General features: G+C 41.7%; 1 protein-coding gene across 3 annotated transcripts in view; it reads left to right on the top strand.

The window, feature by feature from the left end:
* The window catches only part of LOC146967588 (caskin-2-like), a 59,423-nt gene that overhangs the window by 15,829 nt on the left and 19,300 nt on the right, over positions 1-24,294 (top strand). For all 3 annotated transcript variants that reach the window (XM_085761004.1, XM_085761003.1, XM_085761002.1), the window contains exons 3-7: positions 11,322-11,373; positions 16,474-16,571; positions 18,035-18,180; positions 18,694-18,789; positions 20,806-20,939. In XM_085761004.1, the coding sequence (XP_085617130.1) occupies positions 11,322-11,373; positions 16,474-16,571; positions 18,035-18,180; positions 18,694-18,789; positions 20,806-20,939 (526 nt within the window). The remainder of the gene's footprint in view (positions 1-11,321; positions 11,374-16,473; positions 16,572-18,034; positions 18,181-18,693; positions 18,790-20,805; positions 20,940-24,294) is intronic.

Here is a 24,294-nt window from a genome sequence, read left to right as displayed (position 1 = left end):
CATCCCCCATGCCTCTTTAATCAGTACAGTAGGGACCCCATAGTTTCATGAATATCTCCTCCTTATTGTTCGAATGTTCTCATTTTTTAAATAATTTGAATTCTGTTTGAATGGCGAAGTTGGTTCAGACAGCCCTACTGCAGACTGACACCAAAACATGGTCCTTTTTTCCTGTTTCAGTTGTAGTTTATTGCATTTCTGTCCTTTGCAATATCAATATGTTCTAATTGGGATAATTATCAATCGGCATTAGTGATAAATGTTGGGTGTGGTTTGTCAAGTCTAGTAGTCCTAGTAGTCTAGTAGCTGCTCGGAACCTAAACAAACATTTAAGTTACATATCAGAGTATGTAGATACAAGATTGTATTGATCTGTGCCTCTCAGGCTAAATGAGAAATGTAATGACTTTTCCATCCATGTTGGAGTGTGTGACCTTATGCTGGTGTATTAATCCCGTGACTGTTAACTAATCAGCTGGAGGGGGTCATTGAGAAAAGTAGCCCACGTGAAATCAATAGTTTTGTTTTGGTGTTTTTGACCTCAGCACAATAATGAGAGAAGGCCTCAAGGCTAAGCTGCTGCCCACTGTTTCCAAATGGGAACAACGTTTTTGTATTAGGGGTGTTTGTGATGTGGCAGAGCTCAGTAGATACTGTACAGTACAGTCAGATCTGCAGCACCAATGAGCAAACAGATGAGTTGTGCAACAAATACACCAAAGTTTTCCATGCAGGTGAACTCCTCATGAACCTGTGTCATATTTCCTCTGATTACACCCCAGTGCTCTTCAGTAAATGCTGTGGTTCGGGGATGGAGATTGGTTTCTGTCTTTTGCTGCTCGCCTTGCTGCCAGACTCACAGCAGACAACAAGAGATGGGAACATCTCATTAGTCTGAAAAACAGATGGTGGCAGAGTTTTATTTCTTTGTGTTTGTCATTGGTTGAACTTATTGATTCTTGTAGAGTTGTGACTCTCCCTGTAATGCGGACGGCATGCATCACTCTCAGTCTATATCACTTGTGTGTCTGTTAAGGTATAACGGTGGTTTGTCAAAATGCCCACCTGAGTCCTCTAGAGGTTTCAGTCTGCCACTGTAGTACATTAGATGACGCCTGGCATCAATTAGATTTTGCAATCTGGGCTCAGTGAAATACAAATAACGGCCTTATCTCCCACCGCTGAACGCTGCCTGCTGTGTTAAATGGAGCATATGGCCAAGCTGGAAACACAGCTGCCAGTGGTAACAGTTATTAGTCATCAGTAATATTTAACCTGCTATCACACTGTGACAGATCTCCATGGATGACTGTCATTCCATAGTTTTTTAATAGCGCTGAAACAATTACTCTGTATATTGTTAATCTTTGATATGCTGCACAGAAAATCAGCCCACAGCAATTTTGGTGTAAGTTATCGAGCAGAAATGTGAATACTGTGTAAATATGCTGGGTATCTTGAAGACTGAATACTATGTTATTGAAATACCAATTACTAACAGTTGTGCCTTTAAGGATCCATCACATGCCTGTTTTGCCTTAATGAGTGAGGATGCTGAGTGTGAATCTCTGTCGGCACAGATTTGTGTAGCTGTCAAGGTCATTTGCAGGACATGTGTAGCCTCTTTGAAAGAACTTTGCATATGAGCAGGAAAGTTGTTTTTCAGTGCTGGCAGTGGCTGCCCTTACAAACAATCACTTTTGGTGCATTTTAAATTTAGATTCAAATCAAGCCTGCAATCTCAACACAGAAATATTCAACAACTACCAAAGTACAGCAATGGAGATGTTGATCAGCTACAGTTAGGGCTGTCATGAAATTGTAGTTGATAAGTCATTTATTGGCATTAAACATTGAGACATACAGTATAAATAAATTTACATTTCTGTTTGCCTTTAGGCTTTGTAACTAAATCCATGGTGCCAATGTCAATAGATGTTCATTGAATAAGCATCTTGATTAACAGTTTGTAGAGCTCCACTCATGTGTCATTAGACCAATAGAAGAAGAAGAAGGGGCAACATGATGATGTCATTAAAGAGCAGGACGGTGGAAAACGACGAGGAAATACAGATGGAATGGAAATATGACATCCGGCTGATGGAAACCATTTGAACAATTATGCAAAATGATTGCGTCAGCTCATATGATTGTGATCAGGCGATTATGTAACACCTGTGACAGGCCTAAATATGATAAATATAAATAAAAATATGAAAAACAATCATTTTTTTGGTGCATTTTAGGTTTAATATAGATTCAAATCCAGTCTGAAATTTCAAAATATTAAGCTTTTTAAGCACCAATGGAGATGTCAATCAACTATTCATCTACTGTATGATTGTGGTACAGTAAAATCATCCACCAGTTAATGGAAGTTAATATTGTGATCTGCAAAGATTATATATAAATCCCATATGTTGATAATGATGTCTTTATATTAGATTATTAACCAATATATTTCCCAACCCCAGGCGTGTGTTAGATGTGAACAACCAGCAGTGTTTACCTCCAGGGGCAGTATTTTGAGCTAACCCAGAGCCTGTGGTTTAGTAGAGAGTGTATGGAAATAAAGGAGGGGCTCTGCAGAGCTGGGTAAGTAGAGTAAACAGATTATTTGAATGGTATGTAAAGTGTTTTGTCCCTGAGGTGCAGGGTTGAGGCATGTTATGTAACATGAAACCTGCAGGTGTGTTTACATTTGTTCTTCTAATCTGCTGTCGTTCCAAAGGAAGTACACAGACGTAGCGACACTGGCTCACGTGCACGCACTAATACACAGTATGCAACACATCACTTTAGATCATCTGTTTCATTTCCACACTGGCTCATTGTCAGCGAATATTGAATGCCTCTGACCTAGTTGCCAGCAGCACAACGGGAGATTATTCTCTACATTTTTAACAATGGAGCAAATTTATTGGATAATACATCCCGGAGCTGTTTTTGATGTCAAGGTTTTTTATCAAGACCTAGTTCCAGAGTTTATTCTTATTGCAAACGATGCGGCAGGGAAGCAAGTGATGAAGAATTGATGAGGCTAAAGTGTGTCACTTTGCAAATTTGGTGTATGTGTATGCCCCTGGGTGTGTGATGTGCTCTGTTTATACTATCCTGCCTCTCCTCTGTAGTTTTAGGAAACTCTGCCAGTGAGCTAAAGCTGCATCCACAGCCTGCATCACATCTATGACTGTTAACTTCAACGCATTGTCAGAAACACACACATATACATTGCAAGCAATCCAGTTTTGTTTCCATTTGTAGTCTGCAATATGTACAACACATACACAGCAGAGTGTTACTAGCAGAACTAAAACTAAAGGTGCTGTCTAGCAGGTAGCACTCTCTCATCTGGCTGCTGCTCACCCACTGATTTAAGGACTGATGCTGATGTTGCTTCAGGCTCTTGTTTGTGTCTGCAGGCAGTTGCACGGACCTCCATTCAGCCTGCTGCATTAGCATGCATTACAAATCAGGCTGTGTGTCTATGACTTAGCAGGATTACAGCTGATTACACTAGACAGTGAGATGCCTTCCCCGAGCATCTCTGACAGACAGCGCCCAAATTCAACTTCAGCCTATTTTACAGCTGTGTAAACGTTTACTTTACAAAAGAAGTCTGGATAAAAAGATCTTTACTTCTCATAGAGTGATGCAGGTAGCAGCCCACAGCTACATGCATATTATACTGTATGTTCAAAAACTGATTCAGTCAGTTCAGTTGTTGGCTCAAGTTGATATTCAATAATCTTAGATTGCATTATTTGGGTTGGACTGTATTGACATTGAATTTTGAATTACAACCAAGACTAGTTAAAGATTAGAAGAAGATTAGTTAAATTGTTTTCCATAGAGGTCAGATAGATCTGGGGCCTCATTTATCAAAGAGCGTGTAAAAGTCCTCTTAAATTTTCAGTACGACGGAAAGGCAAAATGTGCGTACGACCAAAAAATATACACTCTTTTCAGATCTATCAAACTCCGCGTACACACGGCTGCACGGTATTTCCCTTGATAGATCACACCGGACCTGAGAAAAGCGTGGATGAGAACACGCCTCATACCCAGCCCCCTAAACAGCCCCACGCAACCATATATGGTCAATGCAAATCAGTTACGTGCATATTAAGTAGCCATGTGCACTCTGGAAACATGTGGAATGACGTCAGTGGAAGACGGTGAAGACAACAGACGGACGGAGAGCGGAGAAAGAAGCGGAATTTCTCTGAAGGCGAGATACACGGTAACACGGCAATATCAGTCAGAAACATCATCTTGCATTGAAAGGCTTCAATAAATACAAAAAAAACTCCCAAATCTAAATGAATCAGAACAGAAAGAAGAAGAATCATATTTATTCTGCCCCTTATTTTAGATTATGTCATAATAATTTAAAGCAGGGTTTCCACTGCCAGTCAGTACTACTTTGCACCCCTTTCCACTAACCCCCAACTTCCGTTCACTGGAAGACTTTGATTTTCATTTGTGCATAGCTATATATTAAAAAAAAAACAAAAAAACATTGAAGTCCACCAGTCTGTGACTTTTACTAAAATGATGTCGGGCAGCTAGCACCCATTTTTGTTAAATACAATAAATATTATTCACACAAAAAATATCGATCATGTTTTCTCATTTGCTTTGATTTGCGCCGACATTATTGGGCTTGCTGCTTGCTTGTGTGTGTCCAGTCTGGCTACGTAACACACGCACGTCGCAGAAATTATTTTCCAGACTGGACAGACTGGTTGTGGAAGAGTTGTAGCTTACATGCAGGGGAAAAATATCAATATGATATCAAAAGAAAACGAAATTCGTTTTATAAAGCCAGTATTTAGGAGCAAACTAGTGTAAATGCACAGGGGAAAAATCTGAGTCGCTGTGCTTTTCATGTAAAGTGCCGACGTCAACACGTGTGCGGTGGTGGTGGTGGTGGGGGAGGGGGGGGGGGGTCATCATCACCACCACTTGCTACTTCAAACAGTGTCCGCGCTCCTCTCTCCCTCGCATACTGCAGTTCTCTGACTCTGCAGCGGCGTCGCCAATTCCTCTTGTTCTTCAAAAAGCGTGTAAATGCCGGTACGCCATGGTCGGACTGGTCGTAAATTTCTGCACTTTCTCCCGACAGGTTTTGGTTTGATAGATCCCAAATTAGGCGGAGAAAAGTGCGTACGCACAAAACGGGGGAAAGAGCGTGTAAAAAAACGTGTATCCACAATGATAAATGAGGCCCCTGGACTTTTTTCCCCTGAACTTTAACAGCTCCATATTTTTGAGCTTTAAAGAGATAGTTCAACATTTTGGCAAATTGGCCCGTTGCCATAATCCCTATAGTTTTAGGAGTAGGTTTGTTACCTTTAATTGTCGGTGCAAGCTGAGCCCGAGCTGCTCAGAGCTACTCTACATTGGCTAATGGGATTTCTTGGTTTCCCTCATCAAACTCATCAAATACTGTACACAATCCAACAACTCCAAAACGCTCTGGTGGACAAGTTGTGATCTGCACATTCACCACGCTATGAGATAATAACGGAACGTTGTTTTAGAGGCAAATACAGAGATTGCTTGCTGAAAAACTGCCTCTGACGGGAACGCAGAACGCGGTTTTGCATGAATTTACCTCGAAAACAACTCTAAAAACAGCTTGCACTGACAATTAAAGGTAACAAACCTACTCCTATAACTATAGGGATTATGGCAATGGGCCAATTTGCCAAAATGTTGAACTATCCCTTTAACTTTTGCATATCTGCTACTATCACATGACACTTTCAGATTTGATTCCAATTTAGATTGATGGAAATAGCCTGCTGACATACACAATAAATAGACCATTCATTTTTATCCCATCATTGCAACACTTTTATAATTAGTCTGAAATACCAGAAACCTCGGCCCCACCTCTTCCCAATGAAACTTCCACCTGTTCATGGCGCTCCACCTGTTCTGGTGCAGTGCATGCTGGGAGACACCACAGCAGGCAAGGTCAGAGAAGTAGAGAGTCCTGCTGTGCAGTGATCTTAACGCTGCCATGAATGTAGAGCCTTCATGCTGTATTTGTTTTAAATACACCAGCGGTTTCACTAGCATTACACACACCCTCCACCCACAACCCACAACCCTCAACCCCCCCCACCCTGAATGGGACCAGTATACCACCCTGAATGTTTCAGAGGGCACCACTGCAACTTTGCTCTCACATAATAATTATGCTCTGGCATGATTTACCTTTTTGAATATTGAAGGGAGAAGTCAATTGAAGCTAAAGTAACATTGTGGCTAAAAAAAACCGACACATTTTCACCATTTTGAATTGGAACTAGGCATGAAAAGCTATAGATACTTCAACGTCAGGCTTTTTTCTGAAAGTCTCAGTCACCACTTCAGTGATTTATTTTCAAAGCTGTAGTGACTCTTGTGTTTTCTTCAGGAAACCTGTGGAAGCAGTGGTTCAATATGATGTAAACAAACTGCAGCCGACACTGGCACCGCTGCGGCTTGAGACCCTGTCAGCCGGGAACTCAGAGGGTTATGAGCCTGTTTGTTTCTGTTTTGCTTCATCTAAAATTTATAGTTAATATTAAACCTCTGTTGTCCTGGTGATGATAAACGGTCGTGTCCAAGGGACAAACATGTGCATTCCTGATCATGTTGTTGGAGCCTTATTAGGACTTGTGTGGGACAGCTGGAGTCGAGCAGTGTCCCCGCTCTGCCTTGGTGGTTTGGGTTCAGGCGCTGTGTTTACTCTCTCAGTAATCAGCGCAGCTAGATGGATGTGTTCCTCAGATAAGTGTTCCCCTTGATGAGGTCCTTACCTGACCACAAACCATTTTTCGACAGAGACAGATGATGACCTTAAATTACCCCCTTCTCTCTCTCCCCCTGTACTTTTGTCTGGCTCTGGGCTGCTGTGGCTTCGCTGTTTGTTTGCCGGTTACCTCTTTGTTACACTCTTTGTGGCTTGGGGGCGTTCGTCCCAACCCGCATCTCCTGAATCAATGCGTCCTCTGCTTTTGTTAATGCAAAGCTTTTATGGATGGAGATGGAAAGTGGGGTTCAATTCTCATCGGTGCATTTTCAAAATTTTATAAACTCCAAAGAACAAAGTCTGCATGCAACTTGTGTTATTTTCATTCTGTGTGGAAGAGCTCGTCTTTCTTTAGAGCTTGGTCATGACACTAACATTGTCTTATCCTGGATGACATGTGGCAGCAGAGTTCATAAAGGCCAGACGAGGCATCTCAGATGGACTCAGATAGCAGAAGAAAAGGGCAAATGTCAGAAAGCAAAAGACTTGATTTACCCTCTGTACACAGGGTTTCCACAGGGTCTTAAAAAGTATAAAAAAGTCTAAAATTTGTAAAATCAAAATTTTAGGCCTCAAAAAGTCTTGAATAATTTTAGACAGGTCTTAATTTTCTTATGCCCACATGTATCTCTACCTCAAATGCTCAAACGAGCCCACCGTGCAATTTATATATTGCAGCCAATTTACATTGCAAGTAATTTTGTGACTCTGCATTTCTTTTGTACGTTTTTTTGTTCGTCATGATATAGGTCTTAAATTTCATTCATAATGGTCTTAAAAAGTCTTAAATTTGAGTTGGTGAAACTTGCAGAAACCCTGAAGCAGATCAGACAAGATTAGATTCAACTTTATTGTCACTGCACATGTCATGGGTGCAAGGCAACAAAATGCAGATTGCATCTAACCAGAAGTGCGTAATCAGTAGAACACATGACATATAAATATGCAGAATTACAGGAATGATACACACCGACCAGACATAACATCCTGACCACCTGCCTGATATTGTGTTGGTCCCTTTTGCTTCCAAATACAACTTTTAATCAGAACGAGCGTGAACTTCTTCACCACTGTTCCTTCCTTGGACACCTTTGATAGATCCTGACCACTGCAGGAAAGAGCTGCAGCTTTTCACATGAGAGACCCAGTCGTCCTGGTCCAACTGGATCAAATCCTTGCGCTGAACATTTTTCCTGCTTCTAACACATCAACTTTGAGGACAACATGCACTTGCTGCCTAAAACAGTAACAGGTGCCATGATGAAGTGTTACTCAGTGTTATTCACCTGTCAGTGGTGTATAATATAGATATTTACACTCGTTTTATCAGCCTAGGAGGCAAAGTGTTGGTGTAAGAGAAGCTCACCAATATGTCAGCCTAAAAGTTGCTTTAATCCATGAATTTATAATAACAGCGGTTGTTTCCCAAAGCGACAGAACCCACACAGAGTGATCAATGGTGTGTTCTGCTTTATGGTCTTTAAGCGCTGGCTGGGTTGGATTTGTTTCTCCTTGTTTTTATGCATTTTCCCTCCAGTTTTTCACACACAACAGATCAAAGACATTTTAAAATGAGTTCTGCAGCCGTGCGAACCAAAGCAACCATTGCTTCTGCCAGCTGCAGCTTTGGTGGAGACAAACAAAAGCAAACCATCATTTTTTGTTATCTTTGATTTATTTTTATTTATTTATTTTTTATTTATTTACATTCTCCAGCTCTTGCTCCTCCTCTCTCTCCTCTTCCTCTGATGTGTTGCAGAGAAGTCCTGCGTGTTTTCTTGTTTGTGCACCTGACACCCAGTGAAAAACATTCCCCCCTATCTCACCTAAAAGGAGGAATAGGCCCTAACTTCTCCTCCTCCTCCTCCTCTCTTTATTTCCCCCTCGCTCCTGTCTGAGCCACTCTCTCCACATCAAAGCAACAACATCCCTTTCTTCTGTCCAGATGCCTCGGTTCGCATTAGAAAGGTGCAGAGAGAAGCTCAGCGGCAGCGGATGGGAGCGATGCTGCTCGTGTATCTGATGAGGCTATCAAAACACAGCGTCACACACAGGCTCCGCGCTTTGTTTGTCGTAACCATAGAAAACAATGGAGGGCTTCCACGGTGACACCTCTCCGGGCTCGTAGCGCTCAGAGTTTTGTTTGCAGTGACATCGAGTTTGTGCAGGCGAAAAGAGAACCCTGTAATTTCCCTGTCTGTGCAAGAAAACACAATTTACTACACATCTGTTTGCACCAGCTCCTCGGAGTGAAGGGGGGTAGCGGAGTCAGCGTGCTGGTAGTGTAATTGATTGTGATGTCAGAATCTGCCCCCCCCCTCTCCTCTTCTACTTTTGCACAAAGGAGGGAGGAGGGAGCAGAGAAAAGGTGGCTGACAGCTCTGTAGATTCACACTCGCAGAGACAGCGAGCGAGTGGGGTAGCGTGGTGGGTGTGCTATGTGAGGAATGTTGGCTCATGTTGTAACTAGAACTCCTGAAAGGCCCTGTTCTTTCCATACCACTGGGACAGTTAAGACCCCGTCCTGGCAGGCAGCCCAACCCTTCTATCTGTCTCATTATCAATGTGCCTTTTCTGTGCCCCCAGGCCCCCTGTTTTTCTGTGCTCCAGTCTTCAGCAGAAGCCGCTCCACCACCACCGCCCCCGACTGTAAACTGTAAATTCACTTGACTGCTGTAAATTTATTACAGCAAAGACAGAAAAAGGGAAAAAAAAAAGCATGACTGTGCCCGGGTTGTGCAGATTGATGTTTCCTCCAAAACAGTGGGAATCAGAATGTTTTTAACCTCGTGAGTTGGAAATTTGACATAGAAAAACCACATAGAAGAGAGAGAAATATTTAGATCGGAGCTCCAATGGGAACTAGATGGTATGCTGTGAATTCACAAATGGCTTCGTAATCGTTCATTATTTAATTTGGAGCTGAAATATGTACTCTGAGTCTCTGGCAGCTTTTTAACAGCGAGTCTTTTGCTGCAGCTGCTGTTGAACCTTTTGCTTTTGATGATGTAATCCATGTTTCTGCCACCTCCGATTTATTCATAGAAATTCACTCATTTTCTACAGAGAGATTGTTCAGATTTATGCGATTATGGGGTAGAACCTCTGCTTTTAGTTTGAGCTCTCATTCCTATAATAATAACATTGTTGAGACCTGGTTAGAAGAGACGAGGTTAAAAAGAAGTCAGTCCATCCAGCAGGTTGTAAAAATCCCTGTTTTCTTTACACTCTTCAGCTTTATGGCCGTATTCTGTATAAAACCAGAGTTAATGAGCTAACCGTCAGTTAAAACCTGACAGATTGTTAGCTAACGGAACAATAAGTCTACACAGTCTATTTATTCATACCGCCACCACACACACACACACACTTCTGTGATTTTCCACATCTATGTGGGAGAAAACAGTGAGGGAGATTGACTGCAATGAATGGCTCTGTATTTGCAGGGCTTGGCAGTCTGGCTCCTGTGTGGGTCTGGGTGGACTGTGGGGCCTTCACAGCCGCTCTGGGCCGTAGGACGTCCGCGGATATTTAGCCGTGTGAGGAGAGCTTCCAGTCTTCCCGTTTGGGGCAGGACATGAATGTGTGAGGTGGAGGCAGATGCATTGTACTGTATGTGGTGTCTGGAAGTTTGTTGGACACATTAAGGATTGAAGGTTTGAGTAGAGCTTTGGGATGACGGCTACTAGGCTGGACTGGAGTCGGATGCTCAGAGAAAAGATGACGCATGTAGAAGAGGAAGTCAGTGCTGTTTTGACTTTGATACCTTTGATTAAAATAACAAAACCAACACATTCGTTGGAATACTTTGCAGCCGTCTCTTGAAGTTCATTGAGAAATTATTTCCATTATGTAAAGAGCAACCTGTTGTGCCACTTTTAATCAGGAGACATTGTTGACAATCTAAAAAAATATAGAATAATAGATAGTATTATGGCAGGAGCAATGTGAAAGAGGGTAGATGAGTAGACTGTGACCTTCTGGATGAAGAATGAATGAGTAAGACATGGGACAAGCAGCGGTCTGTCTCCTCCAAGGTGAGTGAATCAGAACCTGTTGAGTCTTGTTAACACGTTCATGCTGTTTGTGCACCGGGTGCTCCCGTGGAAAAAGGAAACGTATACTCGTTTTGTTCCGACACGTTGGTGCTCTTTACGGCTGTCACTCTGGAGAGCAAGGACCCGTAGCGATAGCGGTGTAAATGAGGTGGAGTGGTACATTTCTGTGAGGCACAATCATTTGTTTATGAATCATTTTGTCTGCCGTGAGGGGTGTCAGACGGGTGGAGCAGGAGGAGGTGAGGAAAGCTCTGTCCTGTCGAGGCTGTCAGCGCGTTTGAAGCACGGAGCGATGATGGGAAGAGGTGCAGGGGGGGGGGGGGGCTGTGGAAACACATACAGGGTCCTGTGGGGATGGAGAGATTTCTGGAGAACTCAGATGAAAACACAAATGCGTCATCATATACTAATAGCTGTCACCCCCCCTCTCTCTTTCTTCATCTGTCTCTCTCCAGAGTTGCTGGGCTCCACCAAGAGGCTCAACATCAACTACCAGGACTCAGAGGGGTAAGAGGAGGGGATGTGTGGACACGCTGCAATCACATCACACACACACACACACACACGCACTGACACACTAGTGTGCTGTGCTACACAATCATTATTGTCCAATCTAAAAACAGGAAATAGATTTTGTCTCGTCAGAAGCAACAATTTTCAGCTCAGCTGACGGTTCAGATCTGCTGCATTCTGCAGGAAATAATCAATGAGGTTCCAGTTGTGCACAATCACAGATTACAATTTCTCCTCAAGTAACTTCTAAATAACTTTTTTCTTTTATACTATATTTGTAAATTATAGATGGAAGTCAGTCGTAAGATATACCAGTATAAACTGTACAATAAAATGCCTTTGGCTTTGTATTCTTGGTTTTGAAAGACAACACCCTCCAAAGTCTTTTTAGCCTCCTGTAGAGTTCAGACAAGCAGCATGTGGAGAAATCCAAAACCTGACAAGCTTTGAGGAAAAACTCAGATTTATGTTTCTGTGAGATTATAGATCTCCTTCTCAAATTCTTGAGGTGGCTTTTTATATATATATTTTTGCTTTTGCTCCCATTACTGTCTTTCCACACTGAGATAGGTTCTTTCTTGTTTCAAAGAAACTTGATTCAAGGTGTTTAGTCTCTGTTCTTATCGAATCAGATGTTGTTTTTTTTATATCAAACTAGGCCATCAGACGCACAGAGGACTCCCCGCTTTGCCACTGTGTGCTATATGTTAGAGTATTTGTTGACTTAGGCCGGATGCATGTGTCTACATGCAGGGTCAAGGCAGTGTGTGGGAGGTGATACACAATAGGGGTGTTGAAATGAAACATGTCCAATGGTGTGTGTGTATAGTGTCAGAGAGAGTGACAGAGAGAGGAAGAGGAGGAGGAGGTTACCTGTGATATTTGAGATCAGTGCAGAGAGGATGAAGAGGAGAGAGGAAGGTGAGTAAACAGCTGCTGAGTCAACACCATTCAGACAGTGAGTGGCTGTAACAGATGACTCAGGATACTCTGCTGGATGAGTACTTAAATGGATGAGTGTGTATGTGTGGTTGAGGAGCATCCAGGCCTAAACAATGTGACTGATAAGATGAGTTTCTTCACTGTCTGGAGATGCTTAGATTTTTTTATTTTTATCACTGTACAGATTTGTAAACTTGGCTAAAACAAAATGCAGCTGGTGGAAACAAACACAGCACAAGTGTATTTGCTTGTTTCAGACTGTGCAGCACTCACCTTGTTTAAAGAGGAACTAAGCAGGATTTTTCTCGTGGATGTGCTACATTTTTACCCTAATTAAAAAGCTCCAGAGTAATTGTGATAGTTAACTGCATGACTTGTGACTTGTTAGGAGTGAGAATGGAGGCTCTCTTCCGTCCATCTGGCCTCTCTTCCTTCTCAGTGTAGTACCTGGACGCCGCCCCCCGGTGTCCCAGCTCTCGTCTCTGCAGCACCACGACACAAACGCGCTCTGTAACCCGCAATCTTTTGTTTATGACAGATACGACTACACAGATACACACGTTGTAACATCATATATGTTATATAATGTTCCACCGCTCCATGGATTGATTTTTCACCGGCTTAATTAAAAACAAATGCACATGGCCATGAGGAGGGTTAGCAACACAGGAAAAGCGACTGGACTTGCACAGTTCTTCTTTAAGTAGCCAGTACCCGTCTGACCGTTCATAGGTGTGTTTGTCAAATAACGTTGCTGATGTTGTTGCTATTTTGAGCCAAAGGAATTCAGTAGTGGAGTATTCCACTCTTTTATCAAAATGTTCACCATAATTTCTTATTCTATATGTCATAATTTGAGCTCTTTCAGGACTCCAGACTAACATTTTTTACTCGGAGCACAGTGGCCCCCTAACCTAAAATTTTATGAGCGCAAGCAGAAAATTTAGGGACGTATATCGACTTGCAAAGCAAATAATCACATTTCCTTTTCATTCATGATCCTCACACACATTGGTCCACCAACTGTAATACTGGATTCTTTGAGTCACCACTTCCACATTTCACTTGTGTTAAAAAAAAAACAAACAGCAAAATCTACTGGTTACATGTGCAGGTAGATGAAAAATTTACTTGCACTGTCTCAAATTTTAGGGGCAAAGTGTGTGGTTGTTCCAGAGCTCACAATCACACACACATCTACACACACTTTAAACTAGTTGGTTATAACTCAATATTAACCACATGGAGACACCCACAGTGTTTGTGCAACTATCACCTTGCACTTGGCGTAAATATCTACTGCGGACACCCAGCATGCACTGCAGTCTCAGTTTAATATTTTGGACATGGGCCTGCATGGTTGAATCCTGACATAAACGTCTCTATAATAATCCATCAGGGTGCAGGCGTGCCTGGCTTTTAATGGGAATGGGACATAGCACTCTGATTGGTCTATTGCACGTCAGGCCCCAAACACAGTCATGATTGATGCAGAGGAGTTCCAACTCTTTAGACATGTGGACATGTCCTAAAGGCCCTGGTGAATCCATCCTGGTGTGGCTCCCTGTGGGCTGGGCTACCAGGCTCTTTCTTTTACTGATCTTGAATCCTTAAAGGGGACCTATTATGCTTTTCCAGCTTTTCAGACTTATAAATATGTTTAAAGTGTTCTATACTTGTTCTAGAGGACGTGGAAGTCCCATATCATAAGGTAGACGTGTGTTGAAGTAGTCTCCAGGGGGCATTTCAGGAGCTCTAAAATTTATCCGAAGTCTTTTTTGTAACATCACAACTTCGACGGAAGTCCTTACAGTATATGGCAACCAGTGCCCAGTGTAGGGAACGGAATTACGGATGGAATCGCGGAATTGGCCAATTAAAACGGAATCTATTTTTAACGAGGAATATCGCGAAATTTGACATAATTTGACTGAAATTCTGTTTTCGTGTGGAAGAGGAACATATGTCTGGGGAAAATTGCACAGAGGGAAGCAAATCTGGGTGGCGCAGAGTTTTTTATCAATTCAAACTTTCAATAGTGCTCCTCTGGGGTCCAATATCACATTAAAAGCCCCTGAAATGGACATGATAGGTCCTGCTTATTGTTTAACTAATGGTGAATTTAACAACTAGAATGGATGGATGCTGTCCGCACGATGTTGACAACGTGTACACGAGGACCAAACTGATTGATGACACCTCAGGTTACAGCGTGAGCCATGACAGTTGACCTTGACTTAGAATGGAGCAGTTATTTTTTACAGTGAAACCCTGACTCCTCCTGACACAGCTCCAGTCACTTCTCTTCCCACTTGAAGCCGAACTGTTTATTACCACAGGTGCCAGAAGCTCAGGGCTCCTGCTGTGCCTGCCTGAGGCGCTGTGAAATCACCTGAAAGCCCCCTGTACTCTGGTTTTTATTTGACTCCCCACATGAGGGGAGTGGATGCAGCGCCAGCTCTGCTCATGTTTTGCCTCGGAGGGGTCACCTGTCCTCGAACACTCCCCGTGTCTGTCTCGCCCCAAAGCGAAAGAAAAAGTCGCTGCCAAGAATTGATGCCTTTAATTTCTCTCTGTAGAATATATTGTGACCTGACAGACGCTTAGACATGAACACACACATTTCATCTCTGAAGCTTTGATGAACTTCAGTGACTGTAAATAAAGGGAGATGACACATCTCCATTTCCTCCCACTGCACTACAATGAAGCTAAAATATTCCAGATGCAGGCGCTGACACGATGAAGGTGATGACGTTTGAAGCTGGAGTCTGCTCAGTGGTGATGGTGGTGTGGAGCGGTGGGGTTGAGGTCCGGCCCAGACACCTGCAGGACTCAATCACCAGTCAATCACAACTGTCAGTCACCATAGGATGATTTAAATAGAATTATTCTGCCCCGACCAGCAGTGCAGATGGAGTTTGATCTTGACAGAAAGCCACCAATACACAAAAAGCAGGAGAAAGCAGCTGAGTTTGAGATTTTATTTTATTTTATTTTATTAAGATCTCTATTAGCTGCTATACCTGGTAGCTGCTACTCTTCCTGGGGTCCATTAAAAAGCCACATAAAATAATCAAACACACATGAAATGAAACTAAACTTCCAAATAATATGAAAAGCTGCATGGCACCCATAACAACAATGATTATAAAAATAATAATTTAAAAAAATCAAACAATAACATACCAATAACAACAAAAACAATATCAACAATGACAATATCAGTTATTACAAGACATAAACTTTAGAGTGACCCTACACAACATAAATGTACAACAATCAATGTACATGGAAAAACATCACAGATCACCAACTAATGGTAAAGATAAGGATTAGATTAAGTCCAAAGTTGCTTGTTGATGGCATTTTCAATGGAAACACAGCCAGTGTCAAAAGACAAGGCGTGTTTATTTGTATAGCCCATTTTTACAAACAGTTTGTCTCAAAGGGCTTTACACAGCATCATAACATCCTCTGACCTCAGACCCTCACATCCACTGAGGGAAAACTACCAAAGCTGTTGTATACAGACAAGAAAACAGTTCACAACTTGAAATATGGACACAGAATATGGAATAGATAAAGCATCTTTGGACGGTGTTTGCATGTTCTCCCTGTGTCTATATGTAGGTTCTCTGCAGTTTCTCCAGCTTCCTCCCACAGTCCAAACACAGATAACACACTAGGTTCATTGGTGACTCTAAATTGCCTGTAGGTGTGAATGTGAGTATGTGTGCATGCATTGTTCATCTCTATAATATGTGTCCCTGTGACAGCCTGGTGACCTGTCCAGGGTAAAACCCCACCCTCAGCCTTTGTCAGCTTTGGCTCCAGAGACCCTGCACAGATAAGCCGCACAGACAGTGGGTGGATGGATGGATATTTAATGTTGAGCAGAAACCAACAGGTTCACTTCAGCTGGAAGAAACACCGAGATTTTTATCTTCACTTCAAACATCCTGTGAAATTTAATGAGAACACACCTACACACTAGTACAAACACACATACACATCCCAGTGCAGTTTTGAAAAGGACTCACCTGCTATAAAGTTAGAGTTTGATTTATGACCCCACTCATCTTCTCGTCTCTCTTTCTTATTGCCCTCCCTTGACCCCCCACCCCCCCTCTCTCCTCTGCTCTCCCACAGCTTCTCAGCGCTGCACCATGCCGCTCTCACAGGCACCACGGAGCTGCTGTCCCTGCTGCTGGAGGCCCAGGCCACAGTGGATATCAAGGACATCAACGGTATCAACAGCTTCACCAGCTCCAACTAGTGTCACTACACAAACCCATTACTTAGAAAAATATATATATTTTCATTGCTGGGAAACTCAGTTGGGGTTAAATTGAGTCTGCAACTTTCTGAGACTCATCTGAAAATAAGTTTGACCCATATGAATAAGTATGATTCACTTTGAAGTTTGTCTGTCATGGCTCCACGACAAATATCTCCAGAGACCAAGTGGAACAGATTTGGTAGAATTTGTGGGAGTGGCAGCTGACTGGCTGCCGGGACCGGAGGCGTGCAGCGCTCATAGAATGTGCGTGTGTCAGCTATAGGTTTCTGAAGTTACATTTTACAGGTTGAGTTTACATTTTTACCACTTCCTGGCAACTTTTTTTTTTTTTTGGACTGTAGAATTTCCTGCAGCCAGTGACTCACGGCTTCACTGTCAGAGGGAATTATTCTACTTCTGTGAAATGTAGCGTCGACCCTCAGGGGAAAGACAGCCGAGGCACTTTGAGTGAGGCAACCTTAACTTTATTTACTACTTGATCACAAGCTGAGATGCGTTCAGGGTCATCAGCCTCAGGGAAGCACATGACATAGGATGGGGCACTATTTATCTTGAAGTTATGGTAAATTATTTTGTATGCGCTATTGTACCTGGCTACAATCTCCTGATGACATAATGTCATGCAAATTCAAAATAATGAAAACAAAAGATTAATTGCATAATTTATTTACATTATCAACACATCTAATTACTCAAATGTCACAAATTATTTGAATTTTTTTACAGAGAAGTCTGGAAATTAGGGTCTGGAAAAAGGATGGAATCTTGAAATGTCAAATGTGTAGGAACTCTGACCTTGGTAATGTCACTTGACATCATTATGGTTTACAGTATGTAGTTGTCAGAGCTACATAGGAGCGAATGTTACTCAGTTGTTCTCACTGGCTGAGCTGCTGAATTGAATTAGTTTAACTTTTAATATAACATGAATGTGAGCTTGTTAAATCAGTAGTCTTTCTTCAGTTACTTACTTCTCACTTTAGCCTGGAAGCCAGACCAATCAGTGAGCTCATGTTTATTCTCTAGGAGCTGTGTTATTCCATCTTCCTGTCTTAGGTTTAATGTTACAATAGTATTGCAAAGGCAAATTACATCTAACTCTAGGCATTCTATGTAATCACATCTTTACTCGGGTTAAGAAGTGTTGGCAGTTGGCACTAAATACTGAAACCAACATCAGTTATAACCTGATACCATCCTAAGGATCGTCTTTCCTGTCTTAAGTTAGAATAGAAACATTGACTTAGAACGTTTTCAAGTGGAATGGCTCTTCCTACGCATAATTACCATGCTTACCAAACAGTTAAGACAGGATCCGCAGGATATTTTTCTAATCTGGCCCCAGATCTGTTAATGCCTGCCATGCTTTTGATTCCCCATCTCAATAACTTGTGTGATTGCTGTCTGCAGGTATGCGTCCTCTCCACTACGCAGCGTGGCAGGGTAAAGCCGACTCCGTATTACTGTTGCTGAGAGCCGGCGCTTCAGTCAACTCCCCTTCCCATGATGGACAGATACCGTTACATCTCTCTGCTCAGTATGGACATTATGAGGTGGTGAGTACACACACACACACATACACACAGACACATACAAACATACTCACTCAGAGCTCAAGGCAAAGTTTGAAGGCATTACCCGTCCTCGCATTTCACTGAAATCTACCCCCTTTGTGTCTCAGCCAGTATTGTCCACCAACAATACCAGTAATACCATGAATGCCATTATACTGGTTTTTCACAAGCCGTAGAACACACATATTCCTTTGCCTCAGCTTCATGTGTTTGGTTTCTGGAATGTCTTAAGCGACAGATACACACATACCGGACAAACACACACACACACACCCCTGAACCTGTCATATAAGCTATAAGCCATACCAAGCTCTGACCCTCTTAGCAGGCCACAAGACACAATACTAAACACAAGCTATCAAATGTTCCTCAACTTCTGCTCAAAGACAAAACCAACACACACACAGGATGCAGCGGGATGACGGGCATGTGAGTGCATGTTAATAATATAATACATGAGGTGACATCACTTTCTTTCCTCTTTCCAAACCTCAGTCTGAGATGCTGCTGCAGCACCAGTCTAATCCCTGTCTGATAAACAAGGCTAAGAAGACCCCTCTAGATCTGGCCTGTGAGTTTGGGAGACTGAAGGTAAGAGAACATTTATGTGAAGTCATTGTTGCCCAACTTCAGCATGATGTCATTCGTGATTCATACACTGTCATCATCACTGCCATCGTTAGCATCGTGAATACAAAAATGTCAGTACCAGGTACAGTAGCACAGAAAAGTCACAAAACATGGGGAAAATGCATCCCAGCTGAGTTCCTCACTTTTGGTGTCCCCTGGAAACTCTGCTACTTGCAACATGATTTTATATTTGCCTGAGTTGTATTTGCAAATTTGTCAAGTTAATGATGCTTTAAAAAAAGTTTTTTAATGCTCTGTCTATTGGCCTTTTTCCCCCCAGAATTGCAGTGTATTGGGCTCTCAGGGCCACCGTCGCCAGTAGTGTGATTGCTAATGATTATTACCCAATAGGCAATATACAGTAAATAACTCCTGGAGCTCAATTGATTTTTTTTTGGGCTAATATAGAAACATAAGACTTTAATAAAAGCCATGGTGGTGAAATAACACCAGCATACTAACATACAGTACATTTTAATGTACACTTTGACCAACTTAGCTAATTAGCCATGAATTTTGCAGCTTTTTAGTCATAAACCACCAAAACTGATCCTCAAAGGCTTCACAATTGGTTAACATTTTGACTGTTTGATGACAAACTGTTTCTAAATGACTTCAAATGTATTGTTATCCTTTCTGCTTGGTAATTTCTTGTGTAGTGAGTGACTGATCGATGTCAGGGCTCCAGACTACCTTTTTTTTACTTGGAGCACAGTGGCCCCTTACTTAAAATTTTAGGAGTGCATGCATGCAGAAAATTTAGGGGCACACACTGTAAATTGACTTTCAAAGCCAATATTCACAATTCCTTTTCAACAATGATCCTCACACAGATTGGCCTGCAGTGACAGATACCAGTTTCTTTGAATCGCCCCGTCCACATTTCACCAAATAAATGGTTGGTTGCACATGTGCAAGTATGAAAATTTTACTTGCACTGTCTCAAATTTTAGGGGCAAAATGCCTCCATTTAGTCCAGAGCCCTGGATGAACATGTAAGAAGATTCTCAGTCATCCAGTCGTGGTGTCTCTTAGAGACCATGAACATGTCTCACCTCTCATCTGAAAAGCCTCTTCAGTTCTAACTGACTGACTTTAACTTCTTGAATTTCACTGAGGGGAGTCATTGACCCACCCAGACCTCATGTGACTTGGTAATGTCACCTGGGTTCTGGTCAGGATGAGCGTTACGTTTCCTGGGGAGTTACCTCATAGATTTCCTACTGATCTGAACTGGACCTCACAGTGACACAGTGAGATTTCTCAACTTGTGCTGGTCTTTCATTGAGACTCAAACTCCTATGCAGTGATCTTCTTCATTCATGTAGTTATTCTAATCCAATTATCTGCATCTGAAAACATCTTATTTTGCCCTTTTTTTGATGAACATGAGCCTTGGCTTAGATGAAGTGACCCAGATAAATTAAGCTTGTTTGAGTGAAAGGGAAATAAGCCTCAGTGGCTCTTTTTGAACACACGCAAGCTGCAACATTAAAGTCACGGCCCATTGCAGTGCGTTTAACTGTTAGCCTGTCACATCAGCGGATAAGCCCGGCTCTGAGATATATAGCTGGCCTTGTAATTCTGAATTAGACACACGTACACTTCATATGTCTGTTAAAATGTTCTCTTGTCTGCTCTGACTTTGCACTTTAGCTGTGAAAGAATAAAAGCTTTGGGCTGTTTCCGTGACACACAGACCTTGTGTTTGTGTGTGTGTGTGGAAGTGATTGTGTCATTTAAGGCTACAGTATCTTAAGACAGCTGCTGAGCAGTGGATAAGCTTCTCTGGGCTATCTTTACCCAAAGACGCCATATACAATATATTTTTTGAGTTCACACATTTCCACCATGCAGCGTCAGCCAGCGTGGCTTTGCATATATATCCATGTGTTGCTAATGCTGTAATTCTTGCCCTAATTCTGCCACTCTTTTTTTTTTTTCATCTTTATCTGGGCGCGTTTGATTTCTCCTCAGGTGGCTCAGCTGCTGCTGAGCAGTAACATGGTTGCGGCGCTGTTAGAAGGCGAGGGAGGCCACGACAGCCTGGACTCTCCATCCACCACCCCGCTCCACCTGGCAGCCAGGAACGGACACAAAGACATCATCAAGTAAGAGCGCAGCACGGAGCGGGAGGTCACCGCCTGGGTTTCTGCCATTCATCTTTCTACTTGAACCACAGTTACACCAACACAGCTGTCTTCTGCTTCCACTTCTGCTGCCACTGCCACTGCTACTACTTTCACTATCATTATTGCACCCACTTCAGATATAACTACTACTACTACCACTGCTATCTATCTATCTATCTATCTATCTATCTATCTATCTATCTATCTATCTATCTATCTATCTATCTATCTATCTATCTATCTATCTATCTATCTATCTATCTATCTATCTATCTATCTATCTATCTATCTATCTATCTATCTATCTATCTATCTCCACAAAAATTAGTACCTTTAATGCTACTTCTGCCACTACTGTTACCAACTGTAACAGCTATAACTGTTGTACAGTAGCTGCTCCACCCTCTGCTTCTATTATTATTTTTTGAATATTTATTTTGAACATGTAAAACAAAATAAGGCACAATTTCAGTTTGTTCCTTCATCTGTAAATAACATAAACAGCTGAAGAACAAAAATTGGAAACAAAAAAAAAAACAAAAGCATAATCATACAGTACATATCTGAAAAGGATCTTATTGGTCTGGTCTTACTGAATCCTATCCCCTTTTCCACAAATCATAAATAAATCGATCACTTTTCCCACTTCCGTAATTGCCCTTCATTACATTGTGTTAGGAAAAAAAATAGAAGGTAACTAAAAATAAAAAAGTGATGCTTCATTGCTTTTAGTCGTTGTCTAGACTGTTCCGTAGCTTCACACCACATACAGTACAGACACGCAAAAACTTGTCCTTGTGTAGTAGTAAACCTTTATTTTACCAGGCAAGAATTGCTAAGAATACATTCTTATTAAGGCAATGGCCTGGTAGGAGGTGAAAGACCTCCTAAGGGGAAGGGAGAGGGGGAGTATAACATTAAAATATAGACAATAAAAGCACATATAACAACAGTGACACAAAAGAAGAAAGACTAAAGACAATAAGCCAACATAATGCAATGACATACCACAAAATGACAGTTAGTTTGACGTACAGTGACATACAACCAGTTATGTAAGGACAGAGACATTAAAAGTAAAAACAGTGATACTAGACAACCATAAATGAGACAGTAACAAAACAACAACAGTAACAGACGGTGTTAGTGAGGTTAGTGAGGTGACAGGATCAGAGAGAGCTTTGGCTGGGACAGCTGCAGGTAAACTTTATGGATTTAGTTAGGACTTGTTTGACTTGTGTATCTCTCACTTTTGCTTTTGTGAAGTAAAACAATCCCCTTAAATTATATTTTCCTTCCCTCTGACTAAACATGCACTGACTGGTGCCTGGTTATTGATTAGTTTTTGCTTTGAACATGATTTGTGCTGTTGGATATTCTATTTGATCCCTAAGTTGATGCAACTACTGTATAACTCTAACTACTATTGTTGCTACCATTGCTATCACTGTGTCACTGCTGCCAGCAATACCACTGCTGCTTCTGCAACCACAACAATATTGCCGCTCTTCTCACCACTGTTTCAGTATAAGACTGCAACAGTTTTTACTACTGCCAATGCCACTTGTGCTGCTGCCTGGTAGTAGTACTGCTGTTGCTACAACCACCTCCACTGCTACTGAAAGCTCCTGCTATTAATTGATACCACATTTGTAACTATTTTTACCACTACTATTACCAACACTACACTGAAAACCATATATGTGCGTCAGGCCACAAGTGTACCCAGTAACAATCTCCACTTTCAAAAAGAGCACATGCTAAACTGTAGTGGTATTTGACTTCACTCTTCTCAGATACCCGAGAGCAGCTCGGTGTGTGTTTTTTTTTATACCAGCATATCGGTGTAAATATGTATGTACTTAGCCAAGTAGCTCCACCCTGCCTCTCAGGCATGCTGCTAACGATTCCCATCCTCTGAATTATCAGATCTCATTTTGCAACACTTGCTCCATCCTCCGCTCTGCCTGAAGTGGAATATTGAGTAGACACGCAGGAGAGAAGTTGAAGCTCCAACACAAAAAGAAATGAAAAAATTCACTGCATTAGCACACAAGTTTATTCAGAGTTTACTCAGGAGAATTTGCCTGTGATCTCCCTCTAAGGGATTTACGTCTCTTCAAAGACTGCCATACTTATGCAGCAGATGTCTTATAGTACTTACTTTTTGTGCAGCAGGAGAAGCTTTCAATGTCTGGTCGGGACAGCAGTTATAGACATGTGAACACAGAGGATTTTGTCCCAAGGAAAAGGTTTGTTGTTGGTGAACTGTCGTCTATGTATTACAGTACTTCTATACTTCATGTACAATTGAGCACAGTTTCTGTAGTGTACACATTATGACTGAGCCAGGTACTTATCTGCAGGACAGAGATGAGGAAGTCTAAACTTTGACAGTGTTCAGACATTCAGTCGTCTCAACATTTCATTCCAAGAAGATTAAAACGTTTTCTGCTGAGTGAAGGAAGAAGGTGCAGGTTACAATAGGTTTCGCTTCAGGCTCCTTTTTTCATCATACTGCATCATGGCTTAATATTCCTCCTGTCTGTCCAACCACTCTGAGGTGCCCCACTTACAGTCATGTTGTCAAGTCAAGTATTATACAAGTACTTCAGGACATTCTGCCTGACAGTATGACTGGTCAAGAAATACATTTGAAATATATGCTCAGAATTACAACTTAATCTCAAAATATTTAATATTCTGTCAAATCAGAGCTTCATGCTTATGATGTTATGACTTTATGACTATTCCAATATAAGCCCTTAAAATATTATCTTATTTATAATATGAGTTTTTCTAACAAAGGTAAAAGTTTACATTGTAATGTACAGTAAACTTTTCCATCTAATCCCACAGCTTTCAAGAAAATCAACCATGGTATTTTAATCATCAGTTGCAATTTGAAGAGAAAAAGTTGTAATATCTTTTGAGTGAAGTTGCAGTATCATAATTTAATTACTTATGTTTCATAATTTGTTATTATGTAAATTATCTGGTGAAATAAACAAGAGAGACATGTCACCTCTCCTCTCAGACATCATTATTATTATAAATATTATAATAATCAATCAGTTGTGCCTGCAGTCAACATTCAAAAACTCCCTGCACAAACGAACCAGTTAACATCCCATATCAGTGCTTCAGTGTTGTTTACATCCTCCCATCTAGACTCAACCCTCACATGGTGAAACCAGAACCTCCCTTCCTCCTCTTCCTCCTCTGCACCACTCTCTGACACAGTGCCATCAGCATTCCTCCATCTGAGCTTCTAACGGCACCAGAGAGTGTGTGTGTATGTGTGTGTGGGTGGAAGAGTGGGGGGTACATGGCT

The sequence above is a fragment of the Trachurus japonicus genome, chromosome 19, assembly GCF_045865225.1.
Source record: "Trachurus japonicus isolate A0001 chromosome 19, Traja_1.0".
Classification (NCBI taxonomy): Eukaryota; Metazoa; Chordata; class Actinopteri; order Carangiformes; family Carangidae; genus Trachurus; species Trachurus japonicus.
This window is presented reverse-complemented; position numbering and strand designations above follow the sequence as displayed.